Source organism: Lotus japonicus, chromosome 2 (genome assembly GCF_012489685.1).
Source record: "Lotus japonicus ecotype B-129 chromosome 2, LjGifu_v1.2".
Lineage (NCBI taxonomy): Eukaryota > Viridiplantae > Streptophyta > Magnoliopsida > Fabales > Fabaceae > Lotus > Lotus japonicus.
Window position 1 is genome coordinate 65,733,590 of NC_080042.1, and position 21,431 is coordinate 65,755,020.

At 37.1% G+C, this 21,431-nt stretch overlaps 2 protein-coding genes across 2 annotated transcripts; one reads left to right on the forward strand and one right to left on the reverse strand.

Annotated features, from left to right (window-relative positions):
• Positions 1-8,500: 8,500 nt before the first annotated feature.
• On the reverse strand, positions 8,501-9,982 carry LOC130736866 (uncharacterized). Its single transcript, XM_057588643.1, has 3 exons — positions 9,537-9,982; positions 8,776-9,374; positions 8,501-8,655 (listed from the first exon to the last, which is right to left on the reverse strand). The coding sequence occupies exons 1-3, from the start codon at positions 9,980-9,982 to the stop codon at positions 8,501-8,503; spliced, it is 1,200 nt and encodes a 399-aa protein (XP_057444626.1).
• Positions 9,983-12,743: 2,761 nt separating this feature from the next.
• On the forward strand, positions 12,744-19,701 carry LOC130738911 (aluminum-activated malate transporter 9-like). The gene is made up of 6 exons (XM_057591087.1): positions 12,744-13,399; positions 14,553-14,690; positions 14,811-15,080; positions 15,207-15,343; positions 15,429-15,575; positions 18,808-19,701. Exons 1-6 carry the CDS (start codon positions 12,976-12,978, stop codon positions 19,492-19,494), a joined length of 1,803 nt encoding a protein of 600 aa, XP_057447070.1. The 5' UTR covers positions 12,744-12,975; the 3' UTR covers positions 19,495-19,701.
• Positions 19,702-21,431: the final 1,730 nt, after the last annotated feature.

The following is a 21,431-nucleotide window of genomic DNA, read 5'->3' on the forward strand; positions in this document are numbered from 1 at the left end:
TGTGGGGCTGGTTGATGTTCCTTGTCGTGAAGTCTGATTTGAATTTGTTGGTCGTACCAATTTCAGTGTTGCAGCCGTTGATGTGTGTTTGTTGGGTCGTTGGAGTGCTTTCTTTTTCTTGTTGGTCGTGGTTCTTGTATGAGATTGAGAATGACTTTTGAGAATGGGTATTGGTAGTTGGGTGCAGGTGCTGCTATGCACGTTAGTTGGTTTTTGCTTGTGTTACTTTGTTATTTCTTTATGTGCCTTTTGTTCTGTTAGCTTGTTTTAGGTTTTTTTCTTTTTTGTGTTGTATTTGTTGTGGGTTGAAGTACCCCTTGCTTCTCTATCAATAAAATTTGGCTTATCTAAAAAAAGGGTACAAGTTTGAAGCTACACAACCACCTCCTCCCCTTATGGGGTCTCCTCCTCATTAGGGTTCATTTCCTCTAGGGAGGTCTTTACTTCTATTAGGTAGATATTTCTCCCATAATAGGTGAGTTCGTTATTACATTAGGTAACTTTGTTACTCAATAAATGTGTTTTTCAGCTCTTTTTTTTTATTGTGGAACTTCCCCTTATCTACTGTAACCTTTAGTTCCCTACAACACATTGTCATTGCCTCCACCTTGTTCTGGCCACTGCCGCCATTCTGCTGTCGTGTCGCAACCTTCACCACCATTTCCTCTTCCCTCATTGCTTGTCTGTCGTGATGGTTTGGACATCATCATCCTTAACGACACCTCCTCCATGACTACAACTCTCCTTTCATCCAAATCCAATCTTCTGCTTGTCTTGGTCCCCTATATATTTAGAGGTGTTGTAAACCTTTGTTGTTGAAGGCCTTGTAGCAGATATGAATTTATGCAGTTTGAACAGAGCCAACAAGGTCACATCAAAATTTCAATATCAAATTTTTGCTTTATTTGCAGTAGATCATGCTTTTGGAGGTTGGATTTGTTTGGGGTTTATGTGTGGTTTTCCCGTTTTTATTTGGGTTTGTTTTGTTAAAGTAGTTTAGAGCTGGCTAGTTTGTTCTGCAGTGGATGTACGTTTGTGAAGCTTTATTGTAATGCTCTCTAGACATTGATTCCCTTAATTTATAAGTGTCATGGTTTAGGCTTTAATCTACCTGTGATGCTTTGGGAAAAATTAAAAAATAGATGTAATTGAGTATCATAGTTACTCATATATATTGTACAAAGAAGTTACTTCGATTTTCTTTTAGTAAAAAAAAAATCTGTTTGGGATAAAAGGCTTCATCTTGTGGTGTTAATTTGCTGCCTGCATAATGTTTTTGGAGGTCTAGTGTGTTGCCTAGATGTAAAGACTTAGTGTGGCGAGCGATCAAAGGTGTGCTCTCGGTTCATTGCAGCATTAAGCATCGTGATGTGGATGTGGATGAGGCGTGCTCGTTTTGTGGGTCAGAGGCTGAGACAAATGATCATGTTTTGGTGAGGTGCCCGGCGGTCCAGCCCCTGTGGTTTGCATCACCGCTGGCTATTCGGGTGGACTCTTTCTCCTCCATGCATGAGTTGGTCGTGGCTTTTCTATCTACAACAGAGGAGGAGTTTGTAGCTGTCTTCCAGACCTGGTTGTATGCTCTTTGGGAGGCTTGGAATTCGTTGATTTTCAAAGGACGGCAGGTCTCCTTGGATGGCTTGTTGCAGCGCGTTGCTTTGTTGATGGAGGCTCCTCAACCAAGTCCGGCGACGGTGCTTCATGGAAGGAGGGAACCAACTTCTTCTTGGTCACGTCCACGGCAAGGGACAGTCAAGATTAATGTGGACGCTTCATACCGTGAGGGGGAGGGCGCCAGCTATGACATGGTGGCACAAAATTACTTAGGTGAAGTCCTTGCGGCAGCAGCTTCCCACACTGCTCCAGCCATGTCCGCGACGCTGACAGAGGCACAGGGAATGCGATGATCCATGGTTATGGTGAGAGATCTTGGTTTCATGAACGTGTTCTTAGAAACGGATAGCCTTCAAGTCTACAATGGCTGGGAATGTTCCTCTCCAGGTGACTCTTATTTGTTTTCAATTTTAGCAGATTGTCATAGACTAGCTTCTCATTTTATTTCGGTTTCTATTTCTTTTGTACGCCGTAATGGGAATGCGGTCGCTGATTACCTTGCTCGGCATGCTCCCTCTTATCCATGGCTTGTCTGGATAAAAGAAGCTCCGCCTGAGGTTATTCCGCTTGTGGACACTGATGTTATGGCTTTTATGCCTCGTTCTACTTAATATATTTTATGAGTTCCTTTAAAAAAAACTTAGAATTAAAGTATTAAGGATTAAAGAGTATAATTGCCATGAAAATTATTGTGTTGTGGCAAATGGGGTATTTTAATTTATTATAAGTGGTTGAACTGAAATTACCACAACTTAATTAAAGTTTATAAGTAAGGGTTATGGTCCGCAAAACTCATTGTCATAAAAACATATATGTTCCCTATTTTAGAGAATATTTGGGAGTTTAATATAATGACAATCTGGAAGATCATCCTTCTATCCCAAATTCAATTTTGCCCTTTATCCTTTAATCATCATCAATTAATGAATTATCCCGCTTCCACATCTAGTTTTTATTAGACTTAATTCCAGTTTGGGCCCCTGATGTTTCATAAATGTGCGATCTGCACCCCCCGTGTATAAAACGTGCGGTCAAGGTCCCTGACATTTCTAAAACGTGCGATTAACGCCCTTCCGTTAGGTTCCGTCTGTTGACCAAACGGAATGCTGATGTGGCACTTATTTAATTTCATAAAAAATTCATTTTTCTAATAAAATATAATAAAATATTAAAACGTGTAATATTATTTTCTTATAATTTTTTTTCTTTGATCTCAAGAAAATATGATGTAACAAGCTCCTCCAAGTTTGCAGATTGCAGAAGCCTCATACCCTTCTCACCTAACATTTACCATCAAACACACAAAAATCCAGAACATGAAAATTTGAAATACCCATGTTCAATTCAATTTTCCATGCGGCGGTGCTGGTTCTTTCTCTTGTAGACATAAGTTTTTTTTTTCCTTCTCCTTTGTATTTGAAGCTTCGTGGGACGGCATCAAAAGAAGAGAAAGAGAAAAATTGAAGAAAAGAGGATAAAAATAACACCACATACTCACAAACACAACCAGCACAGATCTAACAAACATCCACAGCCACCGTGAGCACCACACCTTCAAATCTTTGCAGATCAAATTCGGTCATGGCCACTACACCGGTAACACCAGATCGCACTAGATCTCGATTTCTCTCACCTCATTCTTCAAAAACCGCAGGTACCTAAGGGAGATTTTGTCACCAGATCTAAGTTAAAATATTTAGGAACTTGAACTTGGATTTGATCATCTGGGTTTCGCAGGGAAGGGGTTTTGAGAGGGTGATTTGGATCCCTATAGGCTATAGGGGCGATTTGGGTGGTGGTGCGGTGGTGAAATGGAAGAAGAAGAGTGCGGTGGCATTGGAGAGGTGGTGGCGTGGGAGTGGGGGCCTGGAGGCTGAAGGCTGAAGATGGTGGTGGGGTCTGGAGGTTGAAGATGATGGATAATAGGGTTGCAGATTGATTGGGGTGAGGTTAGGGTGGTGATTGCAGGTGGGTGGGAGAGGGAGGAGGTTGCAGGTTGGTTGGGTGTTGATTGGGGATTTTATTTGGGTTTGAGTTTTTTGTTGGGAAGTTGAAGAAGATGAGTTAGAGGTTGAAGATGAAGTGAAGCTTCTGGATAAATTTTTGCTTTGAAATAATTTTTATTTTTATGTTTTGAAATAATTTTATTTGAAAAATGAATTTTTAATTAATTAAATAATGTCACGTCAGCATTTTCCGTTTGGTCAAGTGAGGAACCAAACGGATTTGGACGGAAGGGCGTTAATCGTACGTTTTAGAAACGTCAGGGACCTTGACCGCACGCTTTATACACAGGGGTGCATATCGCACATTTATGAAACATTAGGGGCCCAAAGTGGAATTAAGCCTTTTTATTATGAATAATTGATACAATATGATTAAAAATTTAGTTCATGCATGAATTTAATAGTGATGAAATGATCAATTTTTTTTCATTTTTAACGTATCCCAATTCTACAGTGTCCCTTCAAGTGTCTTTTTTTTGGAAACTTTGTACCTTCAAGTTAAACTCCAACAGAATGCAGACAATATCTTTAAAATAATGAACATTATTGCTATGGAATATTTGGCTGACTTTTAAAAATAATTGAAAAGATTCTCAAGACAATAAGATGTGATATTCAAGATCAAGATTGTCCATAAAATACTAGTAAAAAAATCCTATCAGACATTCTTTGGGTTTGGCAGGACCTACCATAATGCTAGAGTCCGGCCTTGACTCTTGTATTAGAGTTTGATTGGATGTAAAGTTTGTGCTTGCTTTTTAAGTATTTAGTACCAGATTCAATTTCAGAGCGGTGCATATAAAGAAATATTTATTGAAAGAAACTATTGACTTTCGACCTAGTGGTTGCCGGTAGTGAGTGTACTTTGAGGAAGAATTTTTTTTTAATTCTTCCAATCAGACTCTTTTATTCTTTTAAAAAAATGTATTTACTTACACTAAACCTGTGATAATGTGGATTACAAGTATATCCATTCAAACACACGTTAGATATAAGTGTACTTTTGCCATCAAAATCAAACTTGTCCTCATAAGCTTGCAGTTCATTCCAATTTTCCCAAGTGTCATAAGGAGACAATCCAATAACTGGACTAAGGCAAAGCGTGTAGGTTGAATCTGCATTGATGAATACCTTCTTAAAGTCAAGGATTGGCAAAGGGTAATCACAATTGTCAACAGTATCAGGAGGAGCAAATTCTTGTCATGAACACCTTGCAATTTCGGTTCATAACGCAATTTTGACAATTGGGGACAAAAGCCGACGTTGAACATAGAGCATTTTTCATCAAGTTTTGATAGAAAATGTGTTCTGTACTTTGTGTTACATGTATTTTTATCTTTGTATGGAAAATATCCCCTCAATTAGGGGTGGAGGTAGAAATTTCAGAATGAAACTAAGATTTAAAGAAATATAATTTGTAAGTAAATTAAAGCAAAAAACAAAATAAGAAAGAAGCAGCAGTCCAACGACAGTAAAAACCCATCTGTTGAAGGCTAAAACTTAAAAATGAACTTTTTACAAACACTTGGTGTGCATAATTTTTACTTCCTCCGATCTTTTTTATAAGAAACGCTTTGAAAAAATCACACAGACCAAGAAGCTAATTTTTCTTTTTTAATAATTCTAATTTTTTTATTTTATTCCAAAACTAACCCCTTGAATATTAACCTCTATCATTATTATTCTTGTTTCTTTTAATTATCAATCAACCACTATGTTTAATTTCAATGGTGTATTTTTCTCTTCAAAAGAATAATCATGCTAATTACCACTATTCTTGTGTGCTTGCAATTTTCCTTTAAATTTTTCCAGGGGGAATAGGTCTCTCTAACTAATGCACTTGCATTAGAATGGATTATTTGAGCTTATTTAATAACGGTACAAATTAAATTTTGTATAAATTTAAAGAGTTTTCTTATAAAAAGGACAAAAAAATATTTCAAAGTGTTCTTATAAAAAGGACCGGAGGGAATATCACTTTTTTTTCCCAACAAAACACAAGCACTACAAATTCGATCTCATGTAATTAGATCAAGTAAGAAGAAAAAGAGAATTGAACCAATAAGTTCGAGTTTGAACTCATGAAATTTTAAATATCCATAAAAAGCCATACATAAGAAAGTGAAGAGCTACATAGAAAATAGAGAAGTTCTAAATGTTGCACCAATTAAGCAAAATATCTTGTTTCTTTCTTTCTCTTTGCCTTGTTTGAGTTGTTTCTTCAGTTAAGCAAAATCTAATTAAGTTTTCTTTCTCTTTGCCTTGTTTTTGTCTTCTGCTTTTGTTCTTTTCCCTCACTAATATTTTCTTCAATTGTAACTTAGAGCATCTCCAATGCTAATTCTTAATTCTTAGTTCTTAGCATTATTCATGTGGATCTGTATTGCCACATGTGCTTAAGCAACTCTCAAGCAATTTTGCTCCAACCATGAGTTAGTAGTTTTTAGTTCTTACACTATTCATTTGGTCTCACCAATCATATTTATACTTTTTATTTTCAGAAAAGTAATAAAACAAAACTCATAAAGTAATAAAGTAATTTGGATGAGAGAGAAAAAATAATTTTTTATGCTAAGAACTCAAAAAGTAAAACTCTTGGGTTCATTTACTATACACAACTTTTTTTTGTGTAAGGTTACACAACCCTAGAAAAACCTTCTATAGCAGGTTCCCTCCAGGTTATTTCATTTTGATTTTTTTTATTTTAGTAAATTATGTTCTAGTCCCATTAGTTTCTTAAAATATAAAAATTCCCCAAATATATTGTTATTAACATGTTTTACCCACGGGAAATTTTACCACTGTCATCGTTTCTAATTCCCCATCCCCCTCTTCCCCTCTGTCATCGTGCATCTCGCAGTATAGGGACCATCTGTTAGCTTCGTCCTCCATGGGTCACGGTTCTCTTCGCCCTTCTCTTCTGGCTTCGATCTGTTGGTGCAAATTTAAGGAATTCGAATTCTGGTTATGCGAAATTGGGTTGGGGGTTGGGTTCTTGTTGGTGCGAATTTGGGGCTTTGGGGGTTGTTGATGCTGATTCTTGTTGGTGCGAATTGGATCTGTTGCTGCGATCGGTTCACGTTCATCACAACCAAATTCCGCAAATCTCTTCTCTGGTTTGAAACTGGTTCTTCTCTGATTTCTTCTCTAGTGCATGATTCTGCACCTAGATGAATGTGAACCGGGTTGGGGATGGCCCAACCTTCAAATCAAGTTCAGAAACACCATGGCAGAACCTGCTGCACAAAATTAGGTCGAAATTCGGGTCCAAAATCGGGGCTAGAAAAACGCAGAGAGTTCTACAGATCGGGTCACAAACACGCCAAACCTTCTTCAGATATTGACCAGAACCATGTTCGACCAAGCTTGTTCGTTCTATTCTATGGAACCCTATTCTATCTCAATGATAATCCTATCTAAAATTATATCTCATGTGTCCAGGGCCAATTGTGGATTTCATAAATGACAAGGGAAAGAATGAATTATATGAAGTATAGGGTGAAAATCATGATTTATGTTACATATGGGCTAAAATTCAAAATTCATTTATATTTATTTTTAAATGAAAAAGACCTGAAACACCTGCTATAGAAGGTTTTTCTAGGGTTGTGTAACCTTGCACAAAGAAAAAGTTGTGTACAGTAAATGAACCCAAAATTCTTTATATAAGAGCTGAGTTCTTATTTTTAAGAACTAAAAACTCAATGTCAGAATCTTCAATGGTTAAGAACTCAATTCTTAGTTCTTAACTAAAAAATAAGAAGTAAAAACCTTGTATTGAAGATGCTCTTATAATGACAGATCTACTTGTATTTAGTTAAAAGAAAAAAAAAGTAGGTGATGGTGTAAACGTAACAAGTAACAACTAGAAATAAAAAAAACAAATAAATTTGAATCCACCCTGTTATCTAATAAATCTGAGACCTCACTCTCACTCTGGAGAGTGAAGCACTCATATATGATATATCACACTCTCCTCACAATTTTCCACGTCATTTTTTCTTAAAATTAAACCTTCTCTCTCTTCATTTGCTTGATCTGTGTCGTGCACGCGCCCATCTCTAACTGATTCTTCTTCCTGCCTTATTCTCAGATACTCTGATTATCTCGCAAATCCTTTCTCTCTAAAATTTTGCCTATCGCTGCCTCTCAAATTCCGTCTCTCCTCTCAATTCCTCTTCTCACTTCTTAATTTCCTTTTACAATTGAATTCATGGTTTGGGCGAGAATCTGGAGATTGCTTAATGAAATTTATTTTTGGAGTTTGCTTCATCAACGAGATTGTTTGCTTCTCTACGATGCCAAAATTTTGGACTTCGATTCAGTAATACGAGCTTTCGGAGATTGTTTCATCATCAGCTTTTTCGTTAATGCTTTAAGTTTTGCTGCTTCTAATGCTGATCCCCTCCCCTTCAGTTACCGAAACTGCGGCACGATGCGAGATCCGAAAAATGTTTCAATAATTGTTGCGGGAGTTATTCGGATTAATTTCACCATCAATTTTGGAGGACGTTTTGTTCTTTTTAGCAAGCATTCGTGGCATGAACGTGTTCTGTGAAATTATTTTTTCCCATTCATTTTATGCGTATGACACTTTTGGACTATATTGTATTTGGTACTCTGCAATTTGGAACTGTTCCATAGATCTGGTTTGAATGTATAAGTTTTCGATAGAAATGTATTTTAGGGTGGCTTTAAGATGTTGTTAAGGGGAATGACTGTCAGTTTTTGTTTCTTCATGTTTCTTTTGGTATCATTTGGCTGACTAATAATCTGTATATTTGTTCTTCACTAAAGTGAGTTTTAATATTGAAACTTACAAAGAACACATAATAGTTCTTATTTATATAATGTACAAAGAACACACTAAAGTAATTTCATCATGCACCTTTTCTTTGTTCATCAGTTAAGGATGACACCAGGTTTGCATGCATGTCTTGCATTTCTTCACTATTGTATGTCATCTCATCCACACCAAATTTATTCTGGTAGTGTTCCACCCCAGATAAGTCATAATTTGAGAAGCATGTAAAATCTGCCAAAGACTTCCCATTAGATTGCAAAATGTTGTCAATTTTTAGAAGACATTGTTTCTTCAGTTATGTTTCTTCAATTATCAAATCTGCAAAAAAAAAAGTATTATGCATATTAATACGCATTAGAAGAATTTTTAATATAGTTAGCATGTTATCTAGTCTATCAAGGGACATGCGTAATGAGTATTCAATGCCTTCAGCCAATAACTGCCAAGTACTTTCCCATACATGGTCTGGCCTGCTCATAGAATTTGTTATGATCAAGGAAACAAATAACCCTCTTAATTGGTTACCTGATCCAAGCTCACTGGCCTCTCTGATAGCACCAATGTACTGTTTATCGTCAGACAACAATCCAAGAGCATAACATGCTTTTTGGTAAGTACTGTGAATTTCCCCTTTTACGGTCCTTATGCTCTCAAAGCTAGTGCATCCTCTTTGAACAGCCAATAACATCCTCATGTAATATAATTCTCCGGTACCTGGTGGAATATATGTTAGTCTTCTAATTGAGTATCCTTGTTTCCTCAACTCCCATATTATGAACTTTTCATTATACACAAATTTACTTGGAAACTCAGAGTAGGTCAAATCCACGCCAAAAACATTGTGGTATAGTCCTTTTTTATCCAGTACATCCGTAATGTCTTCATGATCTCCAAAAAGAACGGATTGTTGATTCTCAAGGTGGAATTTTAATCCTTTTACCGGAGGCCACCTGAGATGAATGTCAAATGCAAAAGAAATAATTAGTAATTTTATGAGGGCATCAAAGATAACTTATGTAAAGTTGAATACAATACTACAATTAAAAGTAACCATGAAAGTATAAGTAGAATCAAAGACTTATTAGGTCTGCGTGTTTTGATGAAATAATCACCTTTCATGGATCTCAAACTGAAAAGTTCTCCAAACTGCTTCACACGGTGAAAGGTAGCGACAATCATAGTACTGCTTTATTTCGTCAACAACACGTTTATTTCCAGATGATTCAGCAATTGTTGTAATCTCAGCAGTGACCCTGTCTGATCCTTTGTTAACATATTTGAACAGATACTTGATGGAATTTGACTTGTTGCAATACTCGACATTAATATGCGCATGATACCTCATTAGCAATTTTGGGTTATAAGGTACAACATTCCTGCTATCAAGTTCAATTCCATTCTTCAGAACTTTAATGCCAGACTGTCTTCTACGATAATGTGGATACCCATTGTCATCAATAGTTGTAGAATTCTGGAATTTCTTTGGGAAGTACTTAGTACACTTCCCATTCTTCATGCATGCACATGTTGGATTAGCTTTACCACATGGTCCATGCATTATTTAGGTGGAAACAACATCATACAATTTGGGGTATAATTGTGGATCTGGCAATTCTGCTGATATCTTTTTGTCAATATCATGAGGTGAGGTAAGCTTGCTTTCACCATGTAACCATAATAGTATATGAGCATGTGGAAGACCTCGCTTATGGAACTCAATTGTGTACATTCCTATTTTAATCAAGGAAATTATTTTGTAGGTGTTAGTAGCATAAATACTTGAAATAGATATAGCTAAAATTAACTAACATAATTGTAAGTTAATGAAACTTGTAAGTAATCTGACCTGCATCAACTTCTCCAAAAATATTTTCCTTCTTAAGATCTGCAATGAGATTATCAACCTTCATCTTGAACACTCGACATACTATATATGGTCGCTCATCTGGTTTTAGGTTTATGGAACACACAAAATCTGCGATTTCTTTCCAATTAGAATTGCAAGTGATTGTAATAAAAAGGTATGGAAAGCCCATCTTCTTACATATCGCCATAGCATCCTGGCAATTATTGAACATATCAATACTTAGGTTGATCAGTTGAGAATATGGAATGAATGAGAATCCAAACATCGGGATTGTTTCCTTAATCACAACAGCTGTAGTTTTTTCTTGGAAGTTTAGACGACAAGAGTGATATGTTGATTTGTACTTTCCGATAATACCCGAAACAACTAAACCACTAAATTGGTAGACCACACCTTCCATGAGTTTGTCATTAAAAATCTCAATGACAGTCGAGCCTTTTATTGATGCTTGTATTTTAGAACTCTGTAAATTATAAAAAAAAAATATGCTGAAATATTTGAAAATTTTCCAAGAAAAAAATTGTAAAGTTCGTAAATATACCTGATGATCCATCAATACCATGTCAATACTACCTATGTCTGATGGATTGTCAAAGGAAGGTAGAGTCCATAGACGTAATATCCTTGCAGCGAAGGAACTTGTTGCTTTTGAAAGACAAACATCTGATATGAGGTCTGTCATGGTTGAGGGGAAGGAGGGGAAGTAGAGATAGTTGTGTGAGAATTTTTGAGATGGAGAACGTGAATTCTGAAATGTGTGATAATGATTTTTTTTATAATGAAGTTTTTATTTTTAAATTATTTTAAATTTTGTATTTTAAATTTGCCTCTTTTTTTATGAGTTAAAGATGATGAATATAAGATCAGGTGCATTGTTAACCTCAAGTACTTCTACTTGATTAAATCTAAACTAATCCACGAATTTAGAGTTAGTTAAAAAATCAAAATTCAATTCTGAGTTTTTAAAGCATTGATATGTGACCAGGTGCCAGGATGTTTCAAGTTTCTTTTTCACCTTAAATTGTGGGATTTTTAATTCAAAATATAATATTATATTATCTGAATTTTTATTCAAAATTCAAAACTTTTGACCACCGAAGTTAAAAAAATCATTCGAAATTTTTTTAGCTGGTTGTTACGTTTGTTTTTTCTTTTATTTTATATTTTGAATTTCAAATAGTATACAGGTTTATTAGATGAATATTATGAAGCTTGACTATATAATATTTCATGAGTTTTAATAGCTTGACACATGTCCCTACAATTGTGGAAGCTGTAGATTGTTGACACCTAAGCTTTCAATGACTCTCAAACTATATATTATTAGATTAGATTTTTCTTTAGTTTCAAGACCACTTTCATTTATATCTACTCCAAAAAAACTTTCAAACTTTATTTTTTATTGGTAGAAGGAGGTTTTCAAGATAGTGGAACATTAATATGGAGAGAGAAGTATATGAAATTAATTGAATTAATATACTTTTAAATGAGAGTAATTTAGGAAAAAGATATAAATTTATTGTTACTAACTAATTCTAACAACTTTTCTTAATCCTAGAGAATTAGGTAAAAGTGACTTATAATAGGGGACGGAGGAAGTACTTTTCTTAATCTAAGAGAGTTAGTTATTTGTGAGTTATGTATATAGGAACAGAGGGAGTAGAAAGGAAAATAATTGTTGACATCTCTCCTCCTACACTTCATGAGAGATATAAAGAGAAGAAAGATAATTAAGAAATATAATGTGTGATGTAATAGGAAAATAGTTCGTTCCTATTTAATTGCCCACCTTGAAGAATTTTCTTTCCGTAATCAACTATCTACTTATAATTTCAAGATGAGAGTTGTTATTGACGTCACCCCTAAATCTATTTATGTCACCCTTAAATTTATAAAATTTAAAAAGACTCTTAATTATTTCCCGTACTTTCGAAGTGCGTCATTCAAAGTGCGTCACATTACTCTTTAAAGTGCGTTTACTTGTGAACATAAATGGTGGTAAACAACAACTAGTGGAACGACGACGTTAATAGAGCAAGCTGGGCAACAGAGAGCTAGCTACATAGGATGAATAGTGGAGATGTGTATGAGTATAAGAGTACGAGTGGCGTGCGTGAGGATAGAATGAAGATGGAGGAGGGAGGATGGCAAGTGGCGATGATAGGTGGTGGGAAATTGAGGTGAATATTTTTCTACTAAGAGTATTTTCGTATTTTCGCTACTTTAGGATGACATGAATATACATGGGGTGACACTAATAACAACTTCCTTTATAACATTAACTAATATTTTTCAATAATAATAATAGAGTGATTAATTTAATTTTTTTTTCAAATAATCAAAATTTTGTCACATGAATCTGGACTGGATAAGTGGTGGGCACGACTGCGTAACCCTTTACCAAAAATAGTGGGCACAAGCACAACACAATGCCTGTTTGTTTATCCCCTCCCAAGTGCTTAAACTTACTTATATTCATAACTAAAAAACCTAATCCCCTATAATCATAAACAAACACAGCCTTCCCGAAACAGAGCAAGCAACAACGACATCTCATGTGCCTGTTTTCGATGTTCCTCTGCCTAAACTTTTGAGCCTTAAAGTACTTCCCAATCCAATCCAATTTCTCGCTCGTTCCAAAAGCGATTCCTGAACCATACGCATCAGATTCTGCGTTTCCAACAATGGCTTCTGCGAGGGTACCCATTCCCAAGCTGGGTTCCTTCCGCTACAGCTTCAAGGAGAGGAAGGAGAAGCTCCTCTCCATGAAGAGCAGCCTCATCGGCTACTCCCAAATCGGTATCCCTCTCCCGGAGTCCGACGATGACAACGACGGACCTCCAGGGAGTAAGAACTGCTGCAGATTCTGCTCGTACCGCGCCCTCTCCGACAGGCTCGTCGGCGCGTGGAAGACGACGAAGCGCGTGGCGGCGAGGGCGTGGGAGATGGGTCTTTCTGATCCGAGGAAGATCGTGTTTGCGGCGAAGATGGGTCTCGCTCTTATACTCATTTCGTTGCTGATTTTCCTCAAGACGCCGTTTGAGGATTTGGGTCGACATTCTGTTTGGGCTATTCTCACTGTTGTTACAGTCTTCGAATTCAGCATTGGTACTGGAATTTTTCTATTTTTTCCACTTTTCTGTCAATGTTTGTTTTTTAGTTTCTAAAATTACACGTGGGTTTGATTTGGTTAATTTTAGTATATTGATTTTCTTAATGTTGCCGAAAATAACGTTAAAATTGATGTGAGACCAGTAGTAATATAACATGTCGAATGATAGCGAGTTAGGGGTCATATGGGTTGAGGCGGGGAAGGTCCATGGATCAATTTGGTTCCGATGTAAAAAAAAAATGGTAATGTAAGATATATGAGTGTAATCAAAATTGCTGGGAGAGCAATGTTAATGATGAAACATGTGATTGAGAGACTAAAGTTGTAGCAATTTTTTATCATTAGGAAGAGTGTGACTTTTGTTAATTTTTAATGATTAAAGGAAGAAAGTAGTACTATATTATTGTCGACTGTGTCTTTGGTGGGGAAAAATGAGCGTTTGGAATTATAATTGTTTTCCTCTTGTGGGGTTGGAATTTCTTGTCCTCACGTGGAATTGGCCTAGAATATGCAAGGATTGGTAAATCTACTCTTTTTAATGGATATAAGTATGGTATTTTGATGGGGTCATGCTGAACAATTGAAAAAAATTGCTTATAGAATTTTGCTATAATTGTTGGTTTCATGGTTTTACACTGCATTTGTGAACGTGATATAGAGGTTTTGAAGATCTCTGCTGCTATTATGGCTACATCACTCCTATTTTGTCTATATTTTTCTTCAATTTTAAGGATGGTGGTGTAAGGAAATTACTGTTTAAAACCTTGGTTGGTTTCATTAATGTAGTTAGTTTGTTTGGAAAATTTGAAGGGGAAAATAAAAGAAATGGCATTCTAATTTTAATTAGAGTAAAAGAAAACCATCTAATTTTTTCTGGTTTCTTCTGGTGCTTAGTGATGGATGATACCCCAGGTTGTAAATTTGGCTGCTGCATGTTCCAAAGCCACTGCTTTAAGTCAGATGTGTTCATAAGTCCTAACTTTGTATACTTCGTCTTTCATTAAATTCTATATTTTGATCATTAATCATTGAGCGAAGTACACCCTTCATTTGCGAATTCCGACGATGATACTTCCCATTTTGTCAGCACAGGTTTAAGCATGAACTTTTCACATATAAGCAATAACAGGTAACAATGTACTCATGCAGGAGCAACTCTTAGCAAAGGATTTAACCGAGGATTGGGGACTTTGACAGCTGGAGGACTTGCTGTGGGAATGGGAGTGTTATCAAAATTGGCTGGACAATGGGAAGAAATCATAGTAATGGTTAGCATCTTCATTGTAGGTCTGATGTTTGAATCACTTCCATTTCATGTCTTGTTGTTGTTGATCAGTGAATATCATTTGATCTCTCTCTCATTTAGTTCATAACTTGTTTTCTGATAGTATGACGTGTGTTTGGTAGGATTTTGTGCCACATACGCAAAACTATACCCAACGATGAAAGCGTATGAATATGGTTTCCGTGTGTTCTTGATCACCTATTGCTACATTATTGTATCGGGGTATCAAACGGGAAAATTTATTGATACAGCCGTCAGTAGATTTTTGCTCATTGCGCTTGGAGCTGCTGTATCATTGGGGGTAAATGTATGCTTGTATCCAATCTGGGCTGGAGAGGATCTACATGATCTTGTGGCAAAAAATTTCATGGGGGTTGCAGCATCACTAGAAGGTTGTATACAATATTTTCTTGATTGTGTTTGATTTGTAATTGGAATCCAACTAACTATTACATTTTGGTTTGCTGCTTTATGACCTTATTTATTTGTTTGAATAACTTTACTAAGCTTCTTTCCAGGTGTTGTAAATAATTATCTTAATTGTATTGAATATGAGAGGGTGCCTTCAAAAATTCTTACGTATCAAGCCTCTGATGATGTGGTCTACAGTGGCTACCGATCAGCTCTTCAATCTACAAGCACAGAGGATGCATTGGTATGATCTGCTTCAGTTTTCTGTGTGTTTGATAAAAAGATATTGATAATTCTTCTGACTCATTCTTACATACTAATGATTGAAGATGGGTTTTGCTGTCTGGGAGCCACCTCATGGTCGTTATAAAATGCTTAAATATCCATGGAGTAATTATGTGAAAGTAAGTGGCGCACTAAGGCATTGTGCATTTATGGTCATGGCTATGCATGGATGTATACTTTCTGAAATACAGGTACTTCTCATCTTGCAATATTTCTATTAGAAAACCTTAGCTTTTACTTAAAATTTCGTGTTTTCTTATGGTGGGGAGTGTTTGGGATTTACTAGGACCTACCTCCTACTATGTTGTATGCAAGGGAAAATAGGGTGGCAGCAGGGGATCACAACCCTGAGAAGGTCTTAACTGTGTAACTAACTAACTAACTGCCAGCTGCTTGATAGTTACATAACTACTGGGAGAGAGTTAAATAGGAGGAAGAGGGGAATAGGAGAGTATCTAAATCGCATCAGGGACAATGTGAGAAGACAAATGGCCTCTTGAATACCAGTGAGATATTTTAATTCTTGTAGAGTGTTTTATCATCTTCTTATTCTGTTACCACACTGGTGCTTAGATACGGAGAGTTGATTCAGTAATACAGATTTGTTATGTACAGTCCGATTGGTAAGGATCGGCAGAATGTTGGTCCGGCATTAATAAGTGTTGCAACCAAATCCAAAATAAGTCCTTTGAAGTCTCTATACGGGCAGGATCCTCCCTTGCTGTTGCCGTCCAACATTAATAGATTGACTGAACAGAGGGATGCAATATTACCAGAGTTGACGAGTAATTTGCTAAAAGCCCAGGATCAGATGCTAACAAGCATAACTAATGGAATTCCAAATTTGAGACTAGGCTTTTCTCTAGTTGCACCCCTATAGGATGAAGTCCTTGGCTTGGAAACCCAAATGAAGTATGCCCCATATGAAGTTGTGGCGAGAATTGGACAAGTAGATCATAGGTTGCAATTACCTGAGCTCAACAAAGTTCATCCTGTCTGAGTTGACCCCCTTGAGAATTGGATGATTGGACCCACTAGGATTGGAACTATGCCCTCAAATTAGCCTCCAATTCATGAGAAACGAGGTTGCGGCAACAGCTCCCAAAAATAGATGTAGAATTCACTTTTTTGTTAGCCAAACCTATGTCTCACTCTACACAGTTCAAAATTGTGATTTCAAAACGAGGAAAAAATGTTTTTTGAAGCGCAAGCTTGGCCCAAGAATCACCGAAAAAGGTCATGTACAACACGGGTTTTGATCAAAAGAAATTTGACACGGAAATTGGTGGCTTATCGGTAGAATGAATCTGAGAATGGTTATGGAAAAGAAAAGGTGCCATGATTGGAAATCAAGATTCTATGAAAAACCTAGAGAGAGCAAGTCTCACTCTAATCTTTGCGTGAATAATATGTTCTCCCCTCTCTATTGTTCTCCAAATGTTTTAATACAATTCAGTTTAGGAATTTGCCTATTTAGGACATAACAATTTCTGATATGTTCTAGCGGCTTAGGAGACATATTCAGCTTCAAGTACATGGGTTCTATTCCTCCTGTAGGCAATATCATCGGATCTTGGACTTCTTGCTGGGTTGGGCCTGGGCTTGGGCTTGGGCTTCTTCCATGATGCCCTCATTACACCGTCTTTCTTGTATCTATGCTGAAGAGAGCTATAGGTACTGCTGTCAAATCTCAGCCCCCACCGCTGATGTTAGCAGCTGGATTGTGAGCTTCAGTTGCAGCCACCAGAAGCTGTGGTGAACTCAAGTATTACCTTAAGTATGTAACAGCTGTTAGCCAGTTAATAACTCCTAGGAGAGTGTTAGGATTCAATTGCAGGGTACTGTGCTTGTGTCCCATAGTGGAATTTCTAGTGTGGGTTTTATATGGCATTGGACTCTGCAACTACACCGACTAGCTTCCGTGGTGTGGTTCTCCTAAAGGTAGCGGAGTCTTCCATTCCACCATGTATCTCAATCGCAAATGAGCAGTGCGAGTGGTGATGCCGGCATCGCAATGTTCTCCTAGGACTAATAAGAGAGATTGCAAGGTATGTGACTTGAGTTCCAAATTGGAAGTGTCGACTAGCTTTAATGGTGTGGTTCTCCCAAAAGTTCTAGTGAGAGGAAGAGGGGAATATATAGAATATCTGAATGTTATGACATTGTGTGGAGAAACTTGTTGAAATAAGCTGAAAATAGGTTATGGATGAGCCTAATCTCTTATTCATATGCCAATATAAACAACTTATGAAAATAAGCTCAGCTAGTTACATAAACTCTCTCAAACACTTGCATAAGCGTTTATGCTATACGATTAGCTCAAATAAGCTCTTCCAAATGGGGCCATAGCACATCATATTTAACCATTTGGCTTTATAGATAAAATGTCTACTGATTGTAAACCACAAACTTGGATAAACTATTTTGCTATTCTGAAATTGAGCTTCACCCTTCAGAATCCATTACGAATTTGGTCCCAAGCTCCATATAATGTGGCTTTAGCTAAGCTGAGTGCAATTCTTGACATATAACCCTACACCACACGCGATCCTTTCCTTATTGGGCATGGACCCTTCAAGTTGAACCCGACACACAAACCCAACATGCACACACGTGACTCTTTGGACATATCATTAGCTCCCTCTTAAAGAAGGTCTACCCTTGAACCTTTGGAAGCATGTTGAGCTTGAGATTTTTACCCTGTGAGCTTGAGATTGGTACCCGCACTGGCGCTGATACCAAATGATATGAACATGAATGCTTACCACATAAGCTTAAGCTGTTAGCTGAGGTGCAATTCCTGACATATAACACCCTGCATTATCAAATGCAATCCCTTCCGTATTAGGCATGACCCACCGGATCGCGAATTGAATTTGATCCATAAGCACCCTCTCAATCCTTTGGCCAAATCACTTTTTGTTATCTTTGATTACTATGGTTGTCAGTTTGCTAAATTAGAGATACTGAGGAAATCTTAATCTGAAAGAGGTTTCTTGTATATGACCCTGATTTAGTAGTTTGTTTTTGCCCTAATACCATTGTTATTTATCACATGAAGAAAGATGTCCATATGTATCATTATGATTTACGTCCAAGTCCGACTGTGTTCCAATTGCACTGATTGTTCCTTAATTATATGAAGTACATCACGGCTAGATGGTAACTCTGCATTGCTTGATTACGCTTGAAATTGCATGCACCAGTAACTGAATGGAATGTAAATTTGTTTAAACATCCTTTATTCTCGATATTTTATTAAGTTTTTCTCTCATAATAGAGAAAGCTTCGAATTAACATACTTTTAAAGGTTAATTGGTGGAAAAAAAAATTCATTTCAAAATTTTCGTTGCCTTTTTTCCTTTTGTTTCTTTAATCTAGCAGATACACTTGTACTTAACCAGTTAAATTCTTTTGGTATAGGCTCCAGCTGAGAAGAGACAAGTTTTCAGCAACGAGATAAAGAAGGTGTGTTCTGAAGGGGCTAAAGTTCTACGGGAACTTGGGAACAAGGTTAAAAAGATGGAGAAACTAGGCCAGGAAGACTTTCTTTTTCAAGTACTCGAGGCAGCAGAAGAGTTGCAACTGAAGATAGATAAAAAATCTTTCCTTCTTGTAAATTCAGAGTGCTGGGAAATCGGAAACCGGCCAAAAAAGGAAGGTGATTCTCAAGACCTCTTGAACATGGACGAAGAAAGACAGTTTCTGGAGTACAAGTCTCTTAGTGAAGCTGTGCTTGATCTCAGAGCTGTCAGAGTTCCGAAAAGTTGGGAAGGACACGGAACACACGTTGCTCCTGACATTAACCACGCAGTGCGTGATGAAAACATGTTCAAGTCACAGATATCTTTGCCTGCCCATATTTCCTTGAGGCCAGATGCTTTGATAAAAGAGGCTGAATCAAAAACCTATCAGAGTGCTAGTTCACTGTCTTTGGCAACATTCACATCCCTTTTGATTGAGTTTGTGGCAAGGCTCCATAACCTAGTGGATTCTTTTGAAGAATTGGGTGAGAAAGCAAACTTCAAGGACCCTCTTGAGATGCAAGCACCAGCAACTTCTGGTGGGTGTTGGACAAGGTTGTTTAACTCTTTGAAAGGCAACGATTGAGCGAAACAAGTTGTGTTTTCTCAGAAGTCGTGTTTTTTTTTCACATTCTGAGCTAAAGAAATGGAGAAGCATGTAGAAATGGAAGTACTTTCACTTACTAACTGTAAAACAAACACATACTTAGATATATACTTGCTCGTGGTAAAACCATGAACAGATCCTAATGCTGCTGTCCCAAAGTCATAATATGCTTCACTGATTGTTTTAGATCAGCTAGCCTCTGGCAATCTGCAGCTCTTAATTTCTTGAAGTTTATATTTTTGGGTTTACTCTGGTGTAAAAAAGTAGTTTTCAATAGAAATTTATGGCTCACTCCAGTGTAAATCAAAAAGTGCTGAAAGGTGAATTTAACAGAAATTTAATCACACACTAAAATATTAATGACTTATTTATCTGAGTCGCCACTAAAAATGATAGATTATTTGAAAAAATAAAGAAAAAATTAGATAATTAAGGTGTTTTCACACATGCAAAATGGTAATATCATATCACATAATGCAAGAAGTTGGAGTAAATAATAGGCTTAAAAGCACTTTTGGTTCCCCACAAATTCCTATTATGCAAATGAAGTCCTTGAACTTTAAAAATAGCACATTTTAGTCTCCGACGTTACTCTCCGTCAACATTTTTGGCCCCTCTTCTGGACACTCTTATTAAGCAGGTTTTATTGTTATCACAATACTTTTCATTAATGTCAACCTCCACAATCGTCAATGCCCTTAAGCACTTTTTGTCACCATGGTCGTCGAATGACATCCCACGCCACTTTCAAACACCCTCTACCACCATTACTAGACATATTTTACCACTCGACAATATCCATCATTTATTGTGAAAGGTATTTGGCAACGCCAATGGTGGAGAGTGATGTGCAATAGTGCTGAAGAAGGATGTTCAGTGACATAGAATATTGGATGACAGTGGATGAGGGTGTTAGTGGCAGTGAAAATTGATGGTATTTGTGTGGTGGTAGTGATGATAGAGGATAATGGATGGTGGCTACGACATAAGGTTTTAGAAGGTGTAGAGTACAAGGTCTTGATAAGGGTTAAAGGTGTCATATGAATTAGTGATGGTAAAAGGTGAGCGACAATATCCATGGTGAAGACTAGGGTTGTCAATAGTGCGCGATAGCGGCGCAATCACGCCAGTGCGTGGCGGAACGACGGTTGGTCGCAACGCTGGAGGCTGTAGTGGCGCGGATTTCGCGTCGCGATGGTAGCAGAGGCAATCGCGGCGAAAATCGCGCCTAGTTCAGCGCAATATCAACACGATGGATGAAAGGGAAAGTGACGGTGAGCGAAATTTCATTTTTGCCCCTATTTAGGTTCAAAAATTGAGGGTAGAATGGTCTTTCTCTTTTGGTTAATGAAGTTTTTTAAAAATTTGAGGGTAGAATGGTCTTTTCGCCTCGGTAAATGAAGCTTACACGCTAACACGCTATTTCTTCTTCTTCTTCTTCATCACCGTACAAAGTCTTGACCTTCACTTCCAACCTCTGTTTCTTCTTCCACTTCACGTTTCTTCTCCTCCTTCACACCCACACCACTTTCGGCGGATTTTCCGCATATTTGCTGGCGACTGCAAGTTTGTGATATTCCTAAGCTCCATCCGCACCTGTGAGAAAGTGCTGTTGTTTGAGGTTATTTCATCTTATGTTTCTTCTTCCTCATTATTCTGATTTTCTCTGTTCTCCATCTCATATTTCATTGTTCGCCATCTTATTTTTCTCTATTATCCATCTATGTTCTCATTTTTCTTTGTTCTTTTGTTCTCCATCTTTGTTATACTTCTTCCACGCTATGTTCATGCTTTGTTTTCTGTTCTTTTCCGGTTAATGTTTTGCCCTCCTTCTCCATCTCATTTTAGTCACATTTATCAATTATGTGAGTGAAATATAATTTAAGTGCTATCATTTTTCGGCAATCATATATATA

Excerpts from the sequence above, each read along its gene's own strand:
- LOC130736866 (XM_057588643.1), bottom strand. The coding sequence starts at position 9,982 with ATGCATGGACCATGTGGTAAAGCTAATCCAACATGTGCATGCATGAAG. Across the intron at positions 9,375-9,536 it reads CAGTTTGAGATCCATGAAAG|GTGGCCTCCGGTAAAAGGAT; the intron begins GTGATTATTTCA and ends CATTCATCTCAG. Across the intron at positions 8,656-8,775 it reads ATTAAAAATTCTTCTAATGC|ATTTTACATGCTTCTCAAAT; the intron begins GTATTAATATGC and ends AGTCTTTGGCAG.
- LOC130738911 (XM_057591087.1), top strand. The coding sequence starts at position 12,976 with ATGGCTTCTGCGAGGGTACCCATTCCCAAGCTGGGTTCCTTCCGCTAC. Across the intron at positions 13,400-14,552 it reads AGTCTTCGAATTCAGCATTG|GAGCAACTCTTAGCAAAGGA; the intron begins GTACTGGAATTT and ends GTACTCATGCAG. Across the intron at positions 15,081-15,206 it reads GGTTGCAGCATCACTAGAAG|GTGTTGTAAATAATTATCTT; the intron begins GTTGTATACAAT and ends GCTTCTTTCCAG.